Raw genomic sequence first — 18,683 nt, 5'->3', positions numbered from 1 at the left:
TGGGGTTTGAACTGGGCGCACCTGTGCTCTAAATGGTAAATGGTCTGCATTTATATAGTGCTTTTCAAGTTAATGAAGACCTCCCATAGCACTTTACAATGTGCTTCACACTTACACATAGCGGCCGTGCAAGGCGCCGACCTGATTATTGGGGGCATTAGGGATTCAGTGCCCTCTGGTGGACGGAGGCCCGCCAGACCCTTACATGCTGAGTGAAAATATAACATTCAAGAAGCACTATATTTCTCTGTTGATTGATGTACAGTCAGTGGAAGCAGATAATGCTGTGCCTCACCTGTCATTGAGGAAATAAAAAAACAAAAATTCTACTTAACGTTCATATCTATTTAGCGTTAAAGCTTCACAACATTTGGATTTTCTTTTTCAAAATAATTGAATTTTGAAGCTTTTATTCTGAATGTTAATAATGCAATTGTATTATGAAACTTTTTACTGTGTTGTGTGTCTGCAGATGCAGAGTGTAGAAGCAATTATCTTACCTCAGGAGATAGTGAGACCAAGGATTCTGATTTGATACACACCAACACTCACTTAGAATAGAATTAGTGATAGCATTATCAAAGCGGCAGCCTTTCCAGCAGCTCCGTGTTATTTGCACTTTTTGTGATTTATTGTTTTAATTGCTTCTATCTTCGGTGTTTTTCGTCCCGTTTGACAACTACACTTTGGATTACTTTCTATCCTATCGTTATGGGTTTTAACGCACAAAAATGCGTTTATTCGAGGAATCAACTCCTTGCCCTTAAGACTTCTCGTGCCCTATCGTGGATCGAGAGCCGGAGCTAGCTAAGCGGCTAGCGGTGTTATAAGTCTTCGGTACCGTCCATAATTATGGTAAATGTGAACTCTCTACCAAATAAGACCGACGAAGTGGCTGTGCTGGTGAAAAACCTCAAAGCGCACAGGGAGTGCAGTTTGCTATGTTTTACGGAAACGTGGCTCACGTCTAGCATCCCGGACGCTAACGTGGCGCTACCCGGAGCTATTCGGCTTGAGCGCTGTTAGACAGAGACACGAAAGCCTGCGGCAAGCGGAGAAGAGGTGGACTCGCTAACACGAGGTGGTGTATCCCTGGGCACAAATATTTCCCTCCGCTGCAGGGACGTCAAACTTTTGGTCTAGTGTGTGACGTCATCCACTCTGCTGTGGCTAAACTACAACAAAGCACCCCGAGGGCATCCTGTTAAACTGTTAATAAACAACAAAGGAGACTGCTGGAAATGTGAATTTCCCTACGGGGATGAATAAAGTATCTATCTATCTATCTATCTATCTATCTATCTATCTATCTATCTATCTATCTAGGAAATCTAACAGCAAATAAAGCTATCTAGTATTTGTTTTTCTTATCAGAATGGAGGATTCCCAATATATTAAAGTATTTATTTAATAGGAGCTGTATGAAACATATTGGGTCAAGCCAATTCACATTTATGTAATGGTAAAGAATCTCATTAGGGCTTATCTGACTCCCGCGCAGCCATCTTGAATGTTCTCCACCCTTCTCGAAGATGCAAGTGTGAGGAAGGTTCAACAGTGCAGCGCTCAGCTGTCATCTGCGTCTGTGTGTTTAAGGGAGGGGTGGAGGACTTCCCGCCGGATTCCAAATCGCTTGCCTTGTCGGCCACAAATAGATGTTCTGGCAACTTCCACTAGTGTTCAGAAGGGAGCTCAAAGAGGAGGGGGACACGTTGGCGCTCCCATAAATACAAAGCCTGACGCCAGCACAGCTGAACAGTTTCACAGAGGCCAAAGTACCAGGCAGTTCTTCACCACCATGGCAGAGAGACGCATTCCTTTCTCCCTGATCCGCAACCCGAGTTGGGACCCCTTCCGTGACTGGTACCCCATCAACCGGATCTTCGACCAGACCTTCGGCATGCCGGCCGAAGACCTCTTGGCGTTCCCTTACACGTCGCACTGGCCGGGGTACGTGCGCCCCGAGATGGGGGCCGTCATGCCCCATGCCTACCCGGCCGCCGTGATGGCTCAGCAGGCTCGGTCCCTCTCCCGCCAGATGAGCACCGGCATGTCGGAAATCAAGCAGACCCAGGACAACTGGAAGATCTCTCTCGACGTGAACCAGTTCTCGCCCGAGGAACTGGTGGTCAAGACCAAGGACGGGGTAGTGGAAATCACTGGTGAGCTTGAACTTTTTGTTCTACAAAAATTCAAAGGCGTAGTTTTGGCATGGACAGAGCAGACTTGTCCTCACCAATATCGAGCAATCGCTGTTTTCAGGGTTTGTACAGGTGCTTGAAATCCTTGAAAAGGCTAAAATTTTAATCTTGTGTTTTCAAGGATTGCTTGAAGTTTGAATCAAGTGCTTGTAAATGACTGTAATTGTTGCAATGCTTCTGAACAAGTCTCCTTAAAAATTACACCGATACTTCTTCCTAATGGCTTTGCTTAGCCACTACATTTCTTCTTCCCTCTTAATTAATCAAATTACTAAAAAATAAAACATTTTAGCAGTGAAGGGACAAGTTGATATTAGACTACTACTAGGCTGGGATTATTAGAATAGAATAGAATAGAATAGAATATACCTTTATTGTCATTGTTACAAAATGGGTTAAACATATTGTGACAACGAAATTGGACGTGGCACTCCAGTATCACATTTAACAGCGAGGATAAAAGAAAACAAATAAGATAAAGGAACAAAGAAGATAAGGTTAGAATTTACACAATGTAAAGGAAAAAAGAAGATAAAGGGTTATAATTTACACAATATTTACACAAAAAATGTGGGCATGTCTTCTAATGTAAAATCCTGTGTCACGTCCAGAACAAAAGGAAGATAGTCCCAATCGCGTAACGTTTCTCACAGGTTTATTGAGATCGAGAGAGGAAGGGCAGCGCCCGCGATCCGGTGCTCGCTAGACGGGGGAAGCAAGTCGCTCTCGCAATCAGATCGTGATCCGAATACGGAAGTGGATCGTCCGTAGCAGTGACGGAAAAACAGGTCGATAGCCGAGACAGGAGAGCAAAAACGTGGTCGGGATAAAAATGGGTCGTAGCCGGAGACGAACGAGGAGATAAGGAACGGATAAATGGAAAAACGGGAGCAAAAACGAGACAGGCGGGAGTCAGGGTCAAAAAAGGCTTGCCTTGTATCAACAGAGGTTCACAGACGGACTGACAACAGGAGAGTGACAGGACCGGGCTTAAAAAGGGACAGGGAGCTAATCAGATAGCCAAATGAGCGGGCATCCTGGCTCTTATTAAATATTGCAAGTGTCCCTAAAAGCAAAAAACATATTAGTAAATAAAACCCCATGCTTGACTGCAGAACAGCTCAACTGTTCCAGAAGGTTCTAGTTACATAACTCAGAGGAAGCGGATTCCAGTGTGATAGCGGCAGTGTGTTGTTTGGATCGAAGCCCACTGTTACAAAAACAATCGAGAATGTGGGAGGGGACCACTTTCCTATCGCTGTTTTCAATTTTCGTAAGTCTCGGGCTTTTTGGGAGTATTTGAGATTAAACTCCAAAGAGATTTGGAGCTTGTGCAGATAAGGCTGGCGGGGGCACCCAGGACAAACAAAGCCGCAGCGGAATTTGTAACAGAAGACGATCCACTCGAGAAATGCACTGAGCCACAGGTTGATCCTTTTTTGGCCGTGAGGCAAAGTTCCCAGTGGAGGCTCAGAGTGAATTATCAACCTGTTGCCACAACAAACACAATGGACATTGTTCGTTATAATGAATACGGACAGCTACGAAGCTTACAGGTGACGTCATAGGTAGGCAAACTTTTTAAAGTCCTGGGCTGCATTGTGTTCAAAGATATAGCCTGCGGCCTGAGTCTGGAAACTCATATAATTTATCTCACTCGGATTTAGGAACTACAATGGCCGTGTGCTATTAGAGCATCACCCGAATTGACGTCAGAAAGTCTCCAGTCCATTCTCGAGACAAAATGGAGACTGATTGATTCATCTCTTATGTGACCAACCTGATTGCTTAAAAATATTGTGATATTGGTCAAACTAAGAGAGTAGAATATTTTTGTCCTCAAAACCAAAAATGCTGAGTCCGTTTATTGGACAGTTTTCACAGCTGGGGTAACCTATTTGACTGTCCCTAAAAGATGGTGTTTTGGGGGCATTTTTACCTCCAGAATGACCTGCCTGATTGCGTGTAATATTTTAAAATCCTGGTAAAACTAAGACAGTAAAGTTGCTGAGTCAGCAAAAGCAAAAATGCTGAGTCAGTTTATTAGGCAGTTTTTTACATCTGGGGTAACCTATTTGACTGTCTGTAAAATATAGTGTGGATATTCAATGTCGTTCTGACCTGGGAGGGTGAAATATCATTCTGGAAATAAAGGCTAAGACAACAAAAACAAACGTGCTGAGTCATTTTTGGAGGCATTTTCACCTCTAGGGTGACCTGCCTGATTGCTTGTGAAAGATTGTGGTCTGGGCCAAACTTGATCTGTCCAGGGAGAGTATAAAATCTTTCGTCTAGTTATATTTTTGTATTATATTAATATTGTAGTAGTATTGCCGTAATATTTCATTGTATTTCTTTTTCTTTACACATTTAAAGCAACATAATATATATGTTCACTCTTTTAAGCACAACATTCGATATTTAATTTTATAGTATTTCTGTAATATTTTGTAGTATTTCTGTAGTATATTTTTGTCGCATTACTATGGTAGTATTTGTGTAGTATTCCTGCAGTTAAATTATAGTATTACTTTAGTTCTAATTCTATAGGGGTTTTTTTGTATTTTTTTTTTCTTTCTGAATTTTAGGCAAATTATCATATACATTGAATAATATATTGAACATAAACAATTTATTTGGTCCCCTTTTAAGACACAAATTTTGATATTTTGTTTTTTTACAAATTTCGCCAACAAACAAAAACATGATCAACGTGGACAGAGAAAAATGAATTTTTAGAGTGGCATTGATCCTCCTTTTTATGCCGTTCTTCTTACTGTATTAGGAACAAATAATTGATTTTAAATTCTCTTTTTGTTTTCAGGCAAACACGAGGAGCGCAAAGATGAACATGGCTTTGTTTCCAGAAGTTTCACCAGGAAATATACGTAAGTTTTACACTTTAGGTCAGCTTCTTGTATGCTTTTAATCAGATTACTAAGACAAAGAATGATCTCCTTGTTGGCGTGATGACCATTTGTTTAAAAAAAAAATGCCATCCTGTTTTTGTAAAAGACGGAATTATCATATATTGATGTTCAAACTAAACGGTCAACGCTTGTGTCCATGTTTTAACTTTGATTTTGCTGCCATCTATCGGAGAAGACGACAAAGGACCTGCATTTCAGCAAATGACAGGAGAATTTCTTCGAAGAAAATGTTTTGGGATAACATGATTCTTTTAGAAAGTCTATTTAATGAATCTAAATCAACTGTCGATATTTTTCATATAGGCTAAGCATATTGTATTGCCATTTGATTCGCAGGGTTAAGTTAATCACATAAAGGCTCCAAACAAACGATGAGAAAACCAAATAACTAGCCTAAACAAAATAATAATATCTTTTTATTTTCATGCATAAATTAAGGCTTACTAGATTGTTATTGTTGTTAGCTGTCAACCGAGGATCGGCAAATTAGGCAATATCATTAAAAAAAATAAATGTAGTTCTGAATATATGATGTCTTTCGATAGCCTTTTGTTTGATACTCACATTATCCACTATTAACAAATGTCGAGGTACACTGTCCGTATTCGTTTTGGTTAATAACTTGCTATAATTGACAAAATGACCCATAAAAACCAAAATGATATCAAGTACCGTATATAGTCGCATATAAGCCTACATCGCATACAAGTGACTCCCCTAACGCTGCTTTAAAATAGCCTCATACTAAAAGAAATTCAAACATTTAATAACGTGTGTACCCAAACATCAATTATTATTTAATTATGTATTCAACAAAGGTGAATATCGTGGTAAAAAATAAAAAACATGACGTTTTTAAACAATTTACCGTACCTTCCAGCAGCGCTTCAAAGGAAGACACTCATACACCATTTTTGTATTTCGTAATCGTTTCCTTTTTTAACTCGGTCGTTGTTTTCCACTTTTCCTTCCTCTTATCACATTTTTCTTGGGATCCATTATTGTGAACACCAAATGTCAATGAAACCCCAAAAATTACAATAAAATAAGATGCGGTCTCTCTTAAACGCCCTGTTTAACGAACCGTAAGAAGACATTGAGCATGTGCCATGTACTGCTAAGGACTGTAATTTAACCTCCATTAAAAAAAAAAAAAAAAAAATATATATATATATATATATCATTATTATTATATTATTTGCTTTAAAAAAAGGACTGCCACCCACTGAAAACGGGTACGCATCCCACTTTTGGGTCCTGACCCACTAGTTGAGAAACACTTATCTAGATCCCTCATGATCTAATGTTTACACTAGTGGATTTTGGCTTATTATTATAATAGTCATTGTTATTATTACTGATGTTATTATTGGTTCTGGCCGCGAGAATATAGTCAGACATGAATTCGATCCATGGTACAGAAACAGTTGCTGACCACTGCTGTAAAGCATCCTATGATGGTTGATGTTTTTCATCAACTTTATTAAAATGACCAGTTTTTAATCAGGGTTTGTATACTTTTTAAATGGCCATATTCAATGACTTTTCAAGGAATTCTAATTTCCATTTATTTTTAAAATTTATCTGTATCTACTAAAAAGAGAAATCCAGTGGGGGTCATCAATTTTGCAGATACACAAATATGATTTTTATCTTGTGTGTGAATTTATCCGACATTTGATTTTTAGACCTTGAGTAAATCTCAAATATATTTGTGGATCTGAACAATACATGTGTAAATATTCTTGAGACAAATCTCTTCCCAAATAGGTGTTGGGTAAAATGACGATAATATGTAGCTTACATTTTCAATCACAGGAAGTTCTTCCTATAACAATTCACAACCGGGAAATGCTAGCTTAATTTTTTGCATGTCCCATAACAAATGTCCATAATTGATATGTAATCCTTACACTAATACACCTATCATAGTGCCCTGATTAGGTGTAACGAGCCATAGGGGGCTATGATGCTTCATAGGACAATGCGCTTAAAACTAATGCCAGCTGCCGTTACTCAGGAGGGATGAAACGAAATGGCAAAGTGGAGCTACAAGAAAGCAGTGTTAGCATCATTTTTAGGCAAACTTGCAAGCATTTACAAGCACTGTGCCCAAAATTCAGGGACATTTCAATCCTTGAAAACACAACATTAAAATTCAAGGATTTCAAGCCCCCGTACGAACCCAGCTAATTTTTTTGCCGATTATTGTTTCTTGCAGACTGCCTTCGAGCGCCAACATCGAAAAGGTGACCTCATCACTGTCTCCTGAAGGCGTCTTGACAGTGGAGGCCCCCCTGGCTAAGCTGGCCATCGGAGCGGCTGAAACCTCCATCCCCGTCACCGTGGAAACCAAAAGCGACGTGGTGAAGAAATAAAGGCAAAAATGAGATCCTGACGCCGATGTTGGCGAAACAGAGACCTCGGTAGCCGAGTGGGGCACCACGACCGCATGAGTTTGTTTTTGCGTGACGTTTTCATTGTTTTCCTCACATTGGCTCTCTGTCGATGTTCTTTCCTTCTCATTCCTGCTGAACGCCGCTTTCGTTTCTTTGTGCTGGAGTAAAAAGTCCCCAGAGAGCATGCATGCACTTCACCATCCCGAAAAAGCAGAAAAAGGGTTGTTAGAAGTCTGCAAATAGGCTGCTTTCAACCACGGTTGATTTTCGAAATGTCAACAGAGAATAAAGATGAAATGGCATAAACAGTTTCACTCTTTTGGGCTATTTTTTCTGTCTGACAACAACAACTCCTGCACAAAGTACAGTTTAGAAAAGAGATGTCAAACTATTTATAGTTTGAAGGCAACATGGAAGAAAAAACATTTCCACAAGGATCAGACTATAGTAAGTTCATCCTCCTCTTAGATGTAAGATCAGGCCTATAACAATTCAGCCTGAACCAACTAGGGGCCCCCAGGTATAAAAGCCCAGCCCAGCCGATCCCAACAAAATAACTTAATCTGAGGGACAGAGCTGGTAGCAAACCTGAATTTTAATATGATATTTTTGAGGACTCGCTGGATTTTTGTTGTTGTAATTATCCACCAGATGGATATATGTATATATATATATATATATATATATATATATCATTTCATTAGCTACACCGCTTATCCTCAGTAGGGTCGCAGGGGTGCTGGAGCCCATCCCAGCAATCATCGGGCAGTGGGCAGGGGACACCCTGAACTGGTTGCCAGCCAATCGCAGAGCACACAGGGACAGACAACTCACTCGCTCATTCACACCTAGGGACAATTTGGACCGGCCAATTTACCTGACATGCATGTTTTTGGAATGTGGGAGGAAACCGGAGTGCCCAGAGGAAACCCACGCAAGCACGGGGAGAACATACAAACTCCGCACAGGAAGTCTGGAGCTGGATTTGAACCCACGCAAGAGGTTCCCAAGACATGAACTGTGCCATCCATTCATCCATCCATCCATTATCCTCACCACTTACCCTCAGTAGGGTTGCTGGGGTGCTGGAGCCCATCCCAGCTATCTTTGGGCAGTGGACAGGGGACACCCTGAACTGGTTGCCAGCCAGTCGCAGGGCACACAGAGACATACATATATATATATATATATATATATATATATATATATATATAAATTGAATGTATTTATTCATCTCCTTCAAGTATATCAGTGTATCGTTTTTAATACAAACAAAAATTGAGTACTTTAATCATTGGTTCCTTGTGTTTTGCAGAGTTTTATTCAGAAATGAGCAGTGTTACTTTTCACACTCATATAGGATTTCGCGCATGTGTCTGGTTGTCATGGAAACAACTGCAATATCGTCAACGAGCTGCAGGCCACAAAATGTATTTAAATGATGCAGTGAAAACGGCTCTGGACTAGGATCAAAATACCTCGTAGGCAGTTTAAGTTCGTAATACTGGTTCTGGTTCAGTTTAGGAGGTTGTCATGAGGTCATTCATTTGGAGCCAGTTGTGTTATGTAAAATGAAGACAAATTTATTGACGTACGGGTAATTAAAAAAAAGCATGTCTATATGAAATGAAATGATCTGCATTTATATAGCGCTTTTCAAGTCAAGACTTCCCAAAGCACTTTACAGTGTGCTTCACATTTCCCAATAGCGGCCGTGCAGCCATGTAAGGCGCTAACCTGCATATTGGGGGTATTAGGGGTTCAGTGTCTTACCCAAGGACACTTCGACATGTAACACGGAGGATTCAAACTGCGATCTCTTGATCCCAAGACGAGCTCTCTACCTCCTGAGCCACTGCCGCCCCCATAGTTCATGTATTTTTGCTTGAAACTTAAATCCATATTGCTTTTTAATGGTAAAATGGTAAATGGGCTGCACTTATGTAACGCTTTTTAAGTCACTGAAGACCTCCTGAAGTGCTTTACAATCTGCTTCACACTTACCCATATTGAGAATAAACCAATCAATGTAAAAGCATTTACTGAATTATGCATGGTGCATTTGATTGATAAGAATACCCCTGCATAATATTGACTAAACTATTAATGCCAGGGTCATTCTAAAACCCCAATGACAATACAGTACACCACAGGGATACGCAACACTGTTTAAAGACATTTTCACTTTACGGTGTGGAATGTTTTCAACCCCTCTTTACAGCATTTTGCTCACTGTACCACTTTTACTCGCCACTTTACCATCACGGCATGTCTCGAGACCCATAGCTAGAAAAAATAAAGTATTGTATCATTGACTCGCAAAGTCTTTGAAACGCAGACGAGATTCTGAACTGAATGGGAAAGGCATTGTGGGAGGTAATTCAGCGGTCCCTCTCAAATGCGCCAGGTAAAAGAGATTGTGCAGGGAATATCTTCATCTACTGTTAAGGAGTGTAATTGACCCTCCGATGTTTATTTTCTTAGCATAATTTTCCGAAGGCAGCGTACAGCTTGGTGGCCTTGGGGGTGGGGCGCCCGCCCCGAGACTGGAAGGTTGCTGGTTTAAGCTTCGACCGGGTCATACCTAAGACTTACAACATTGGTACTCATTGCCTCCCTGCTTGGCGCTCGGCATTAGGGGTTGGAATTGGGGGGTTTGGTCACCGAATTATTCCCAACACATCAGTTGGGTTGAGCGAGGGGGCCGGGAATCCCCTCCTCTGTATCAATCTCCCAGAAAGAGTCAGAAATGTGAACGTGTTGTGGGAGATATGGCTCCGGTATATATATATATATCCATGCATATATATATATATATATATATATATATATATATATATATACACAAACTGAGGTCATCCGGTGCAGACAAAATGGTCTGTCAGAGGTGGATCAAATGAAAGACGTATCAGCACAAGTGTGAATGCGTCGCATGGCGTTTGCTTCCTCTTCCTGCACTGCGACTGCATTCATGTTGCGTGCCAGCCCACTAATGCACATAACTAACCTCACTCTTGAGTCCGAAGCTGCAGGCCAGTGCTATTTTCAGAGCCCTCTGCTAAGCACTCAGCCTACAGCATGTTGTATAGTTACACATGAATCACTGCTTCTGTACTTTAATATATATTATTTTTTACTCTGCATTTAGAGGACGGTGAATTACTGTGAATTGTAGTGGTGGGCCGTCAGGGCCTGCTAGGCCAGGGATATCTGAATCATGTCATTCTATTTTGTCAATGAATACTTATTAAATCATTACAACTGGTTTGTCGGTTTCTTTTTAGTGTGTCTGCTTGTTTGTGCTGCTTCCTGATGTGTGTTTTCATATTTAAGCATTTAACCAATCACATTTCGGCCATTACCTGTTGCCAGGGTCTGTAATCAGTCCAGAGGCCTTCATAAAACCTTTGGAAGGCCCTGAGTCATAACATCAGAGTTCAATAAAGCTGTTAGTTTAGCCTATCACATTCCAAGTTGGCATCTGAATGCACGCTAGTGAGCCTTGAGAAATGGTTAAGGGGGTGAACAGAAATTTTACGACGAGAAATGAAGAAATTCTCGTCTCCACTGGAATTTGAAACTTTGTTACTCTCTGCCGCCATTTCATGGCTTAAAGTCATCAGTGCAGTCTCGGTCAGGTCATTCCTCAAGTATGTGTATTTGTTAGACTTGCTCGAATAAACGTTTTTTTTTTTTCATCTTTTTGCAGGTTCGGGTTGGTGTTCGAACTGTATTCGATCAGGCGTTTGCTTGCTTTTACCATTTTAATGCTGCACACACACAAAAAAACGTAGGGACTAGCATAAATCACTCAAACGCTCCCCAAATGCTCCACTCCCTCTTTAAAAAAAAAACAAAACCCTTCCTAATCTGTTGCGTGTTCTGAAAAAGATTCCTAAAAGTAAGAAAATAGGCTCTTTGAACTCAGTTAGGCGTTGTTAACACATACTTAGTAGGGAGAATGTTGACCTTTAACTTTTTAAGAACACCTCAAACGACACACCCCATCTTAAACAAGCCAGTTGTTTTAGGAATTTTCGGAGCGAAGTATAGCATATTTTCGTTTGTATTTTTGTTTGTTGTCAAGTTAATTGGCAAAAACTTGGATTATCTAAAGTTGTTTTATATTATAGAATATTCTGGTTTGTGGTTTTTTTTTCTATCCGAATAAAGGGGAGGAAATTCAATATATCCATGAGAAATCCAACTAATCGAAAAAAAATAAACGACCAATTCATTGATTATGAAAACAATTGTTAGTTGGAGCCATAGTGGCCAGCAATGATAACAGACTTTGTCTAATTGCTGAAAGGGAACATTATTGGCAGGTAACATAACCAAATCAAAATTTCTTAATTAGCACTTAATCCTCATTCAATCTTGATTTTCGGTGTCATTGGATTCTATGGCACGACATCATTTGAAACAAGCGAATGTGTTAAGAAGATTCACATTTTAGTGCAGTTATTAAGGAATGTTTTAGCTCATGTTCTGAAATAATGCTGTCTCCAGAGCACTAACAGTTTTCCCATTTTCCCATTTTCTACTTACTTCCACTTAAATGCTCACATAAATTATTCATACGTGAGCCATTAAACCAGCTCCGGGGCATCTCGTGCGAAGAAGCAGTGACCGGATTCCTCTAAAACCGATTTTTTTCCTTTCTCTGAATGATTTTTGAACGTGCCTTTAGTGTTTTGCTCTGTACATCATATTCTGAAATTCTTGACAAATATATAGTGGGACTGATAAGCATAACTATTGTTCACAAAATGAAAAAAAAAAGCATTAAACTTTCATGGTTTGTTCTTGAAGGCATAAGCTTTAATTTGAGATGTGGAGCCATTCTCAGTTTGACCTCTGGGTTTTTTTAGCGGTCAAGACCTCCATAATATATCCGTATATCCATAATCTGTATATTAACACCAAAATATTTTAGAAATGTAAATGAAATGTACCTGGTCATATCAGTTGCTGCTCTTCACGGAGCTCTCCACAGGGAAACAAACAGTAGTGACACCTGCTGGCGGTCATTTGGACTTAGTTGGGGAGTTATACTCACAAGTATTACAATATTAATGGGATCAAAACAGGAATAGTATGTTTGAGACTCTTTAGATAAGAGGTGGGCAACTATTTGGAGAAGTGGGTCGCTGTGGGTTTAATCATCTGGCCAAGGGGCCGATCCTGGAGACCTAACAATTTTATCTATGAAAAAATATACAGTATATGATATGATGTTAAATTTCTTTACATTTGTTTTTAAATAGATTGGTTTTATCTAATTGGTTTTGAAACACTGCCAATAAAGCCAAACCATAGATATTTACTGTAGTTTTTAAAAATATATATTTTGGTAGTTTTTCTGCAGTCAGAGTTTTGTAGTACTTATGTAGTTTTTTGTAGTATTACTGTCATAATATTTATGCAGTGGTTCTTTGTAGTATTTCTGTGGTTGTATTTTTCCTTTATAGTATTTTTGTATTATTTTTGCATTCATATTTTTGTAGTATTTCTGTGGCATTTACATAGCGGTATTTTGTATTATATTTTCGTATTTTGAATGTTTTTAATATAGTATTTTTGTCATGTCAAGTCAAGTCATGTTTATTTGTATAGCCCTTAATCACAAAGAGTCTCAAAGGGCTGCACAGATCAAAGACTATTGCTAACTATTATTACAGACTATTATGGCACCATCCCCTCATCTAAAATCTACATGAGGGCAAATATTACACATATAATCAAAATAAAATATAGGTTATTCATATGCTATAGAGTAGAAGTGTGTTTTAAGCTTAGATTTAAACATTTCCAATGAGGTTGCAGATCGAATCTCAGGGCGAAGAGCATTTTTGTAGTATAATTGTATTGGTATTTTTGTCGTATTTCTGCAGAACCATTTCTGTAATGGTATTTTTGTAGTTTATTGTTATTGTAGTGGTGTTTTTGTCGTATTTCTGCAGAAGTATTTTTGTTATATTTTGAACAGTATTTTTGTAGTAATTGTATTGTTTGTCATATTTCCTTTGTAGAATTTTTTAGTACTGTATATCTGCAGTATTTATGTAGCATTACTGTAGTAGTATTGATGTTATTATATTTTTGTAATAGTATTTTTTAGTATCGCTGTAATATAATATGTGTTATTTCTGTTGTAATATTTCTGTAGGTTTATTATATAGTGCTTTATTGTGCACATACTATATGTTTGTCATTCATTCATTCATTCACTTACCTGATGAGTGGAGGCAAATGCGTGAACTTCACTTGAAATGCAACCTTTGGAGATATTGGACGCTCGCTGCAAGTCCTAGGCGAAAATCAGGTGCTATTTCCCGGTCAAAGTGAGCTCCAAAAAGAGCCCCTGGCTCGAAAAGTGTGATTTCTCATGTGGTGAGTGGAGGGCTCGAAACTATCACAATGGGACCCCCACAGATTGCTTTATTTAACGCTAACCGTTACACCACACGCTTTTCTCTAACGTGTATAGATCTTGTTTGCGCATGATGATGAAGGTGCTGTATCTGAATCAGATCAGGAGGCCTCTCCTACTCTCTATTATCTCTTTTATGTGTGGGAGAACCCCTACCCCAAAAAAACAGCCTGAAGAGGGATGAGCATTGCCACTTGCCCAAGACACACCACAGAAAGTGGTGTCCTTACAACCCAATTTGTTAAGGGATCCGTGAACCATGAACACCCAACAAATATTCTTGGGCCTGGATGTTGTCATGTGATCAGGAACAATAGTACGATGTAATATTCAATATTTTTGAACAAAATAGATTTTCCACGGTGATTTATGATTTAGTACGAGTATTGTCACACGATGCTGCCTGTCCAACTCATCTCTGAAGCTTGACACTGAAAAACAGCGGCGACCAGAGGATACAGGTGCTGTATTGGAGTATGATGAGAGGGAAATCTCCTCTTACTGGTAACCATGGAAACCAGTACTATCTGTTTCTGTTTCAAAACCTTACCCAAGGAAAAAAAAAACAACTGGAGAGGGATGGGCCCCACCAAACTGTACTTACCCAAGACACACAACAGGGAGTGGTGTCCCGGCGACCCCGGCTGTTCAGGGATCCATGAACTGTGAACTTACCTCTGTAGAACTGGTGAAAGGTTTACATTTTACATTAAGTGGGTAAATATTAATTTAGTCTATTCTTTGTCCAACTCATGAGACAATAGTTTGTGTTATTTTATCACTTTATCCGATCAAAACAATTTAAGTTGTAAAATTTAATAGATTCCAGTCAAATATGGAATAAATAATTCGAATAATTTATAATTCTTTATTATTCAAATTTAAATTGCAAATGGAGAAAATTATAAATTTGCATGTCATTATGTGTCACCAGAAAGGATCTGATTGCATTTTCCACATCACTAATATCACCCTTATGTTTTGCATGATTTAATCTTTATTTCGGGCAGCACGGCGGCGCAGTGGTTAGCGCTTGTGCGGCACAGTTCATGTCATGGGAACCTGTCGTGGGTTCAAATCCAGCTCCAGACTTTCTGTGCGGAGTTTGCATGTTCTCCCCGTGCTTGCGTGGGTTTCCACCGGGCACTCCGGTTTCCTCCCACATTCCAAAGACATGCATTTCAGGTGAATTGGCCGGTCCAAATTGTCCCTAGGTGTGAATGAGCGAATGAGTTGTCTGTCCCTGTGTGCCCTGCGATTGGCTGGCAACCAGTTCAGGGTGTCCCCTGCCCACTGCCCGATGATTGCTGGGATGGGCTCCAGCCCCCCGCGACCCTACTGAGGATAAGCGGTACGGCTAATGAGATGAGATGAGATAATAGTTTTCTTGCAGACTCAAAAATGAAAGTAAATCAAAAAATGGCCAAATCTAAATTCCTCATGAGTCCAGCCTGTAAACAAATATCCATTTATCTTTATATGCTATTATTTCAAACCATGTTTATGTTAGAAAAAATATTTAGTAATGTAGTTAAGTCTGCGTTATTCAGTTTTGGTTTTTGATTGTGAATTATGGGAGTTCTTACAGTGCCTACCGAAAGTATTAAGCCCCCCAAGAACTTTTTGTCATATTGACACATTTCAGGCTTCAAACTCAAAGCTAAAGAACTGAAAATATCTTCTAAGAATTAACAACACTTGGGACACAATCGTGAAGTGGAACCAAATTATTTCAACATGTTTTATTATATTTACAACAACAAATATTAAGAGTAGGTGTTGCAAAAAAAATTGCCCCCCTGTTCTCTCAGTTCAGCCAACTGACTCTAAAAGTTCCCCGAATTAATGTAATGTCGACCTAAATGACTAGCGATCACAAACAGAGTGCACTTTTGTGTAATTAAGTCTCAGTTAATATCAAAGCACAGAGAGCATTAAACCACTGCAAACCATCTACGACCTAGGGCCTCATTTATAAAAGACTACGTACGCACAAAACAAGGCACACGCCATCTGTAAGCAACATTTCGTATTTATAAAACAACTAAATTGACAGGGGAATTTGCGGACTTTCATGGAGCTCTGATCCTGGCGTACCCACAAAATCTGGCGAAACAGAAAACTACGACCCAATGGCAGATGGATGAAACCAAAGAAAGTATCTAAAATCGTATCTAAAGGTTTGTGCCCTAAAAAAAAAATCAAATATTAGTGTTCACATAGCACATATGAAGAGTATATTTAAAAAACAAAGTAAGGGGCCGGTCACACAGACATTTGCGGCTGAATCACGGCCAGAAATTTCTGCCTGTGAGGCGGACGCTATTGGACACTTTGAAATCGCAATGCAGACGAGATACAGCAGTGCTTAACACGCGTTCGGAAATTCGCGCGCGGGTGGCAGCGCGAAAGAGTTTTGTGCTGCTCATTTCTTCAGAGCGCGGGTACACAGCCTTTCACGAGCGTATCAAGGCTGAACCACGGCCAGAAATTTCTGGCCATGAAGCAGATGCTGTTGGGCGCTGTTGGACGTTTTGAGACCGCCATATAGACGAGCTACAGCAGTGCTTTACTTGCGGTCGGAAATTCACACGTGGTTGGCCGCGCGCAAAACTTTTGAGCTGCTCAAAAGTTTGAGCACGTGTTAAACCGCGTGCCGCACACGTGGTCAACACGAGGTAATGACGCGGAAATGACGCGGAACGACGTGCTCTGGCCGCGGCCAGGGCGTGGTTACACATGGGTAGGACGGGAAATTTCAGCGGGTAATCGTGGGTGGAGCATGGTAATAGCATGTTCTGCGCCTGTATCGCGGTGTTATTACGTGAAATTAGCGTGTTACGCGTGTGACAGTCAAACGCCTTTCTCCGCGTATATACAGCGCGATTTGCCGAGCACACGTCAGTTGTGCTCGAGACGTCAAGGGGGTGAACATGGATCCCCGTCAGCGTAGTGACCTCGTCTTAATCCATTTTTATTTCTTGACATTTCTTTTCAAGATAATAAAATAAAAATGATGCCATAGCTTGAAATCTTGATCTTCACGGGACTGTGTCTTGAGCGGTTATGATTTCTACAGCCCGGTGTTATCCGAGAAATGCATCCCTGCCGAGATTTGCATCCCCTCGCTACTACAACCACTTTTACCTCGTTTTATCTCACTTTTAGGGAATGTAATGGCGAACATATAACCAAAACCACTTCGTCTTGCATTTGTTGGGAATGTAATAACTTAAACCATTCCGTCTTTGTTTTTGTTGTGAACGTAATCGAACGGTAAATCCTCCCCCCCTCGCGTGAACGCCAATTCTGCTGCGCTTCCAACAAAAGCGATCGTATTCTATATAAAACGCTTATTAAAACTATAAAGCGAGCTAATTACAACAATTGGGAGATCCTAGTCTATATAACGCGTTTATTTAAACAATAAAGTGCGATCGTATTCTACGAAATGCGTTTGTTAACGCGGATGAAAAAGTCACCAACGTCAATGCACGCTTACAACAAAAGCGATCGCAGCAGAATGCGCATTCACGCGAGGGGGTGGGGGTGTTGCGTAGGAGTCGGATTTGGGCACAACACCGGCTCGGGAGCTTTTATACCCGTGGTCCACACGAGAAAATGACGCAGAAATGACGCGATGAGGAAGCAGAACAGTCGCCGGCGTCTGTTTTGCGGGCATACCACCGATGAACAGCGGGTTGGCCAATTTTGCGCATTTTCCATCGCGGGCAACCACGGGCAAAAAAAAACCCGCAAAATTTTAGCCGTGATTCAGCCGCAAACGGCTGTGTGACCGGCCCCTAAGAGGCCTAATCAACAGTGACTCTACCCGGGAGCACACACAAAAACATCAATAATTAATTGAACTATTACTATTCAATAGTTTTCATTGATTACTAAAATGTCATGGTCGCATGACAGCTGGTTAAGTAGGCTATGATCAGGGTATTCCTCCATCTGTTGTTCCTTAGACCATTAGGTGATGGCTGCGTTTAAAAAGACACACTCTTGCAAAACAGGAAGACGAACAATGGCTTATGTAGCCATATTTGCTTTGTTACGTTTAAACAATTATCTACGGCGTTCCCCTGGCCTTTTATAGTCATAAAAGGGCGCTTCCCTCACGTGCGCCAAAGTTAGAGTTGATTGTGATTTATAAAGAGAAACAGGCGCGGGACGTGCGTGCGCAGTTTTGTAGATCAGTAAGTTTTTGTTCGCTCGTACTTCCTGTGTTTCCCCCATACGCAACCTTTAGTGATCTTTTAGTTTTAGCGAGTTTTATAAATGAGACACATGGCTGTTCCTCTAAACTTTTGGCCAAAATCAGGAGAAAACTAATAAGGCAAGCAACCGAGAAGCCCTTGATCATATTGGATGACCTGCAGGCATACAATCTGTGCATTAGACAACTATTAGTCTTTAAATCTGCCATTTATGGAGGAGAAGAAAGCCCTTTCTGAAAGAATATTAGAAAAAAAGGTTTGCTTGATGTTTGCAAGAAGCCACATGGGAGACAAAAATAACACGTGGAACCAAGTGGTGACACGATAGCAAAAATGAACTATTTGGGCTGAATGTAAGCATTACTTTCGGCATAAAAGTAACACTGCACATCACCCTGAAAACACCACTCCCACTGTTAAACACGGTGGTGGCAGCATCATGCTCCGGTGTGGCTTTTCTCAGCAGGGATTGTAAATGTCGTTACAGTTGA

The 18,683-nt window shown here is 40.3% G+C and overlaps 1 protein-coding gene across 1 annotated transcript; it reads left to right on the top strand.

Moving 5' to 3' along the window:
• Window positions 1–1,578: 1,578 nt before the first annotated feature.
• On the top strand, window positions 1,579–7,844 carry hspb1 (heat shock protein family B (small) member 1). The gene is made up of 3 exons (XM_088321436.1): window positions 1,579–2,162; window positions 5,026–5,089; window positions 7,353–7,844. The coding sequence occupies exons 1-3, from the start codon at window positions 1,799–1,801 to the stop codon at window positions 7,507–7,509; spliced, it is 585 nt and encodes a 194-aa protein (XP_088177562.1). The 5' UTR covers window positions 1,579–1,798; the 3' UTR covers window positions 7,510–7,844.
• Window positions 7,845–18,683: the final 10,839 nt, after the last annotated feature.

This window comes from Urocampus carinirostris, chromosome 17 (genome assembly GCF_059441175.1).
Source record: "Urocampus carinirostris isolate Australia breed hairy pipefish chromosome 17, RoL_Ucar_1.0, whole genome shotgun sequence".
NCBI classification, from domain to species: Eukaryota; Metazoa; Chordata; class Actinopteri; order Syngnathiformes; family Syngnathidae; genus Urocampus; species Urocampus carinirostris.
Note: the sequence above shows the minus strand (reverse complement) of the source record. Positions and strands in the feature narration are given on the sequence as shown.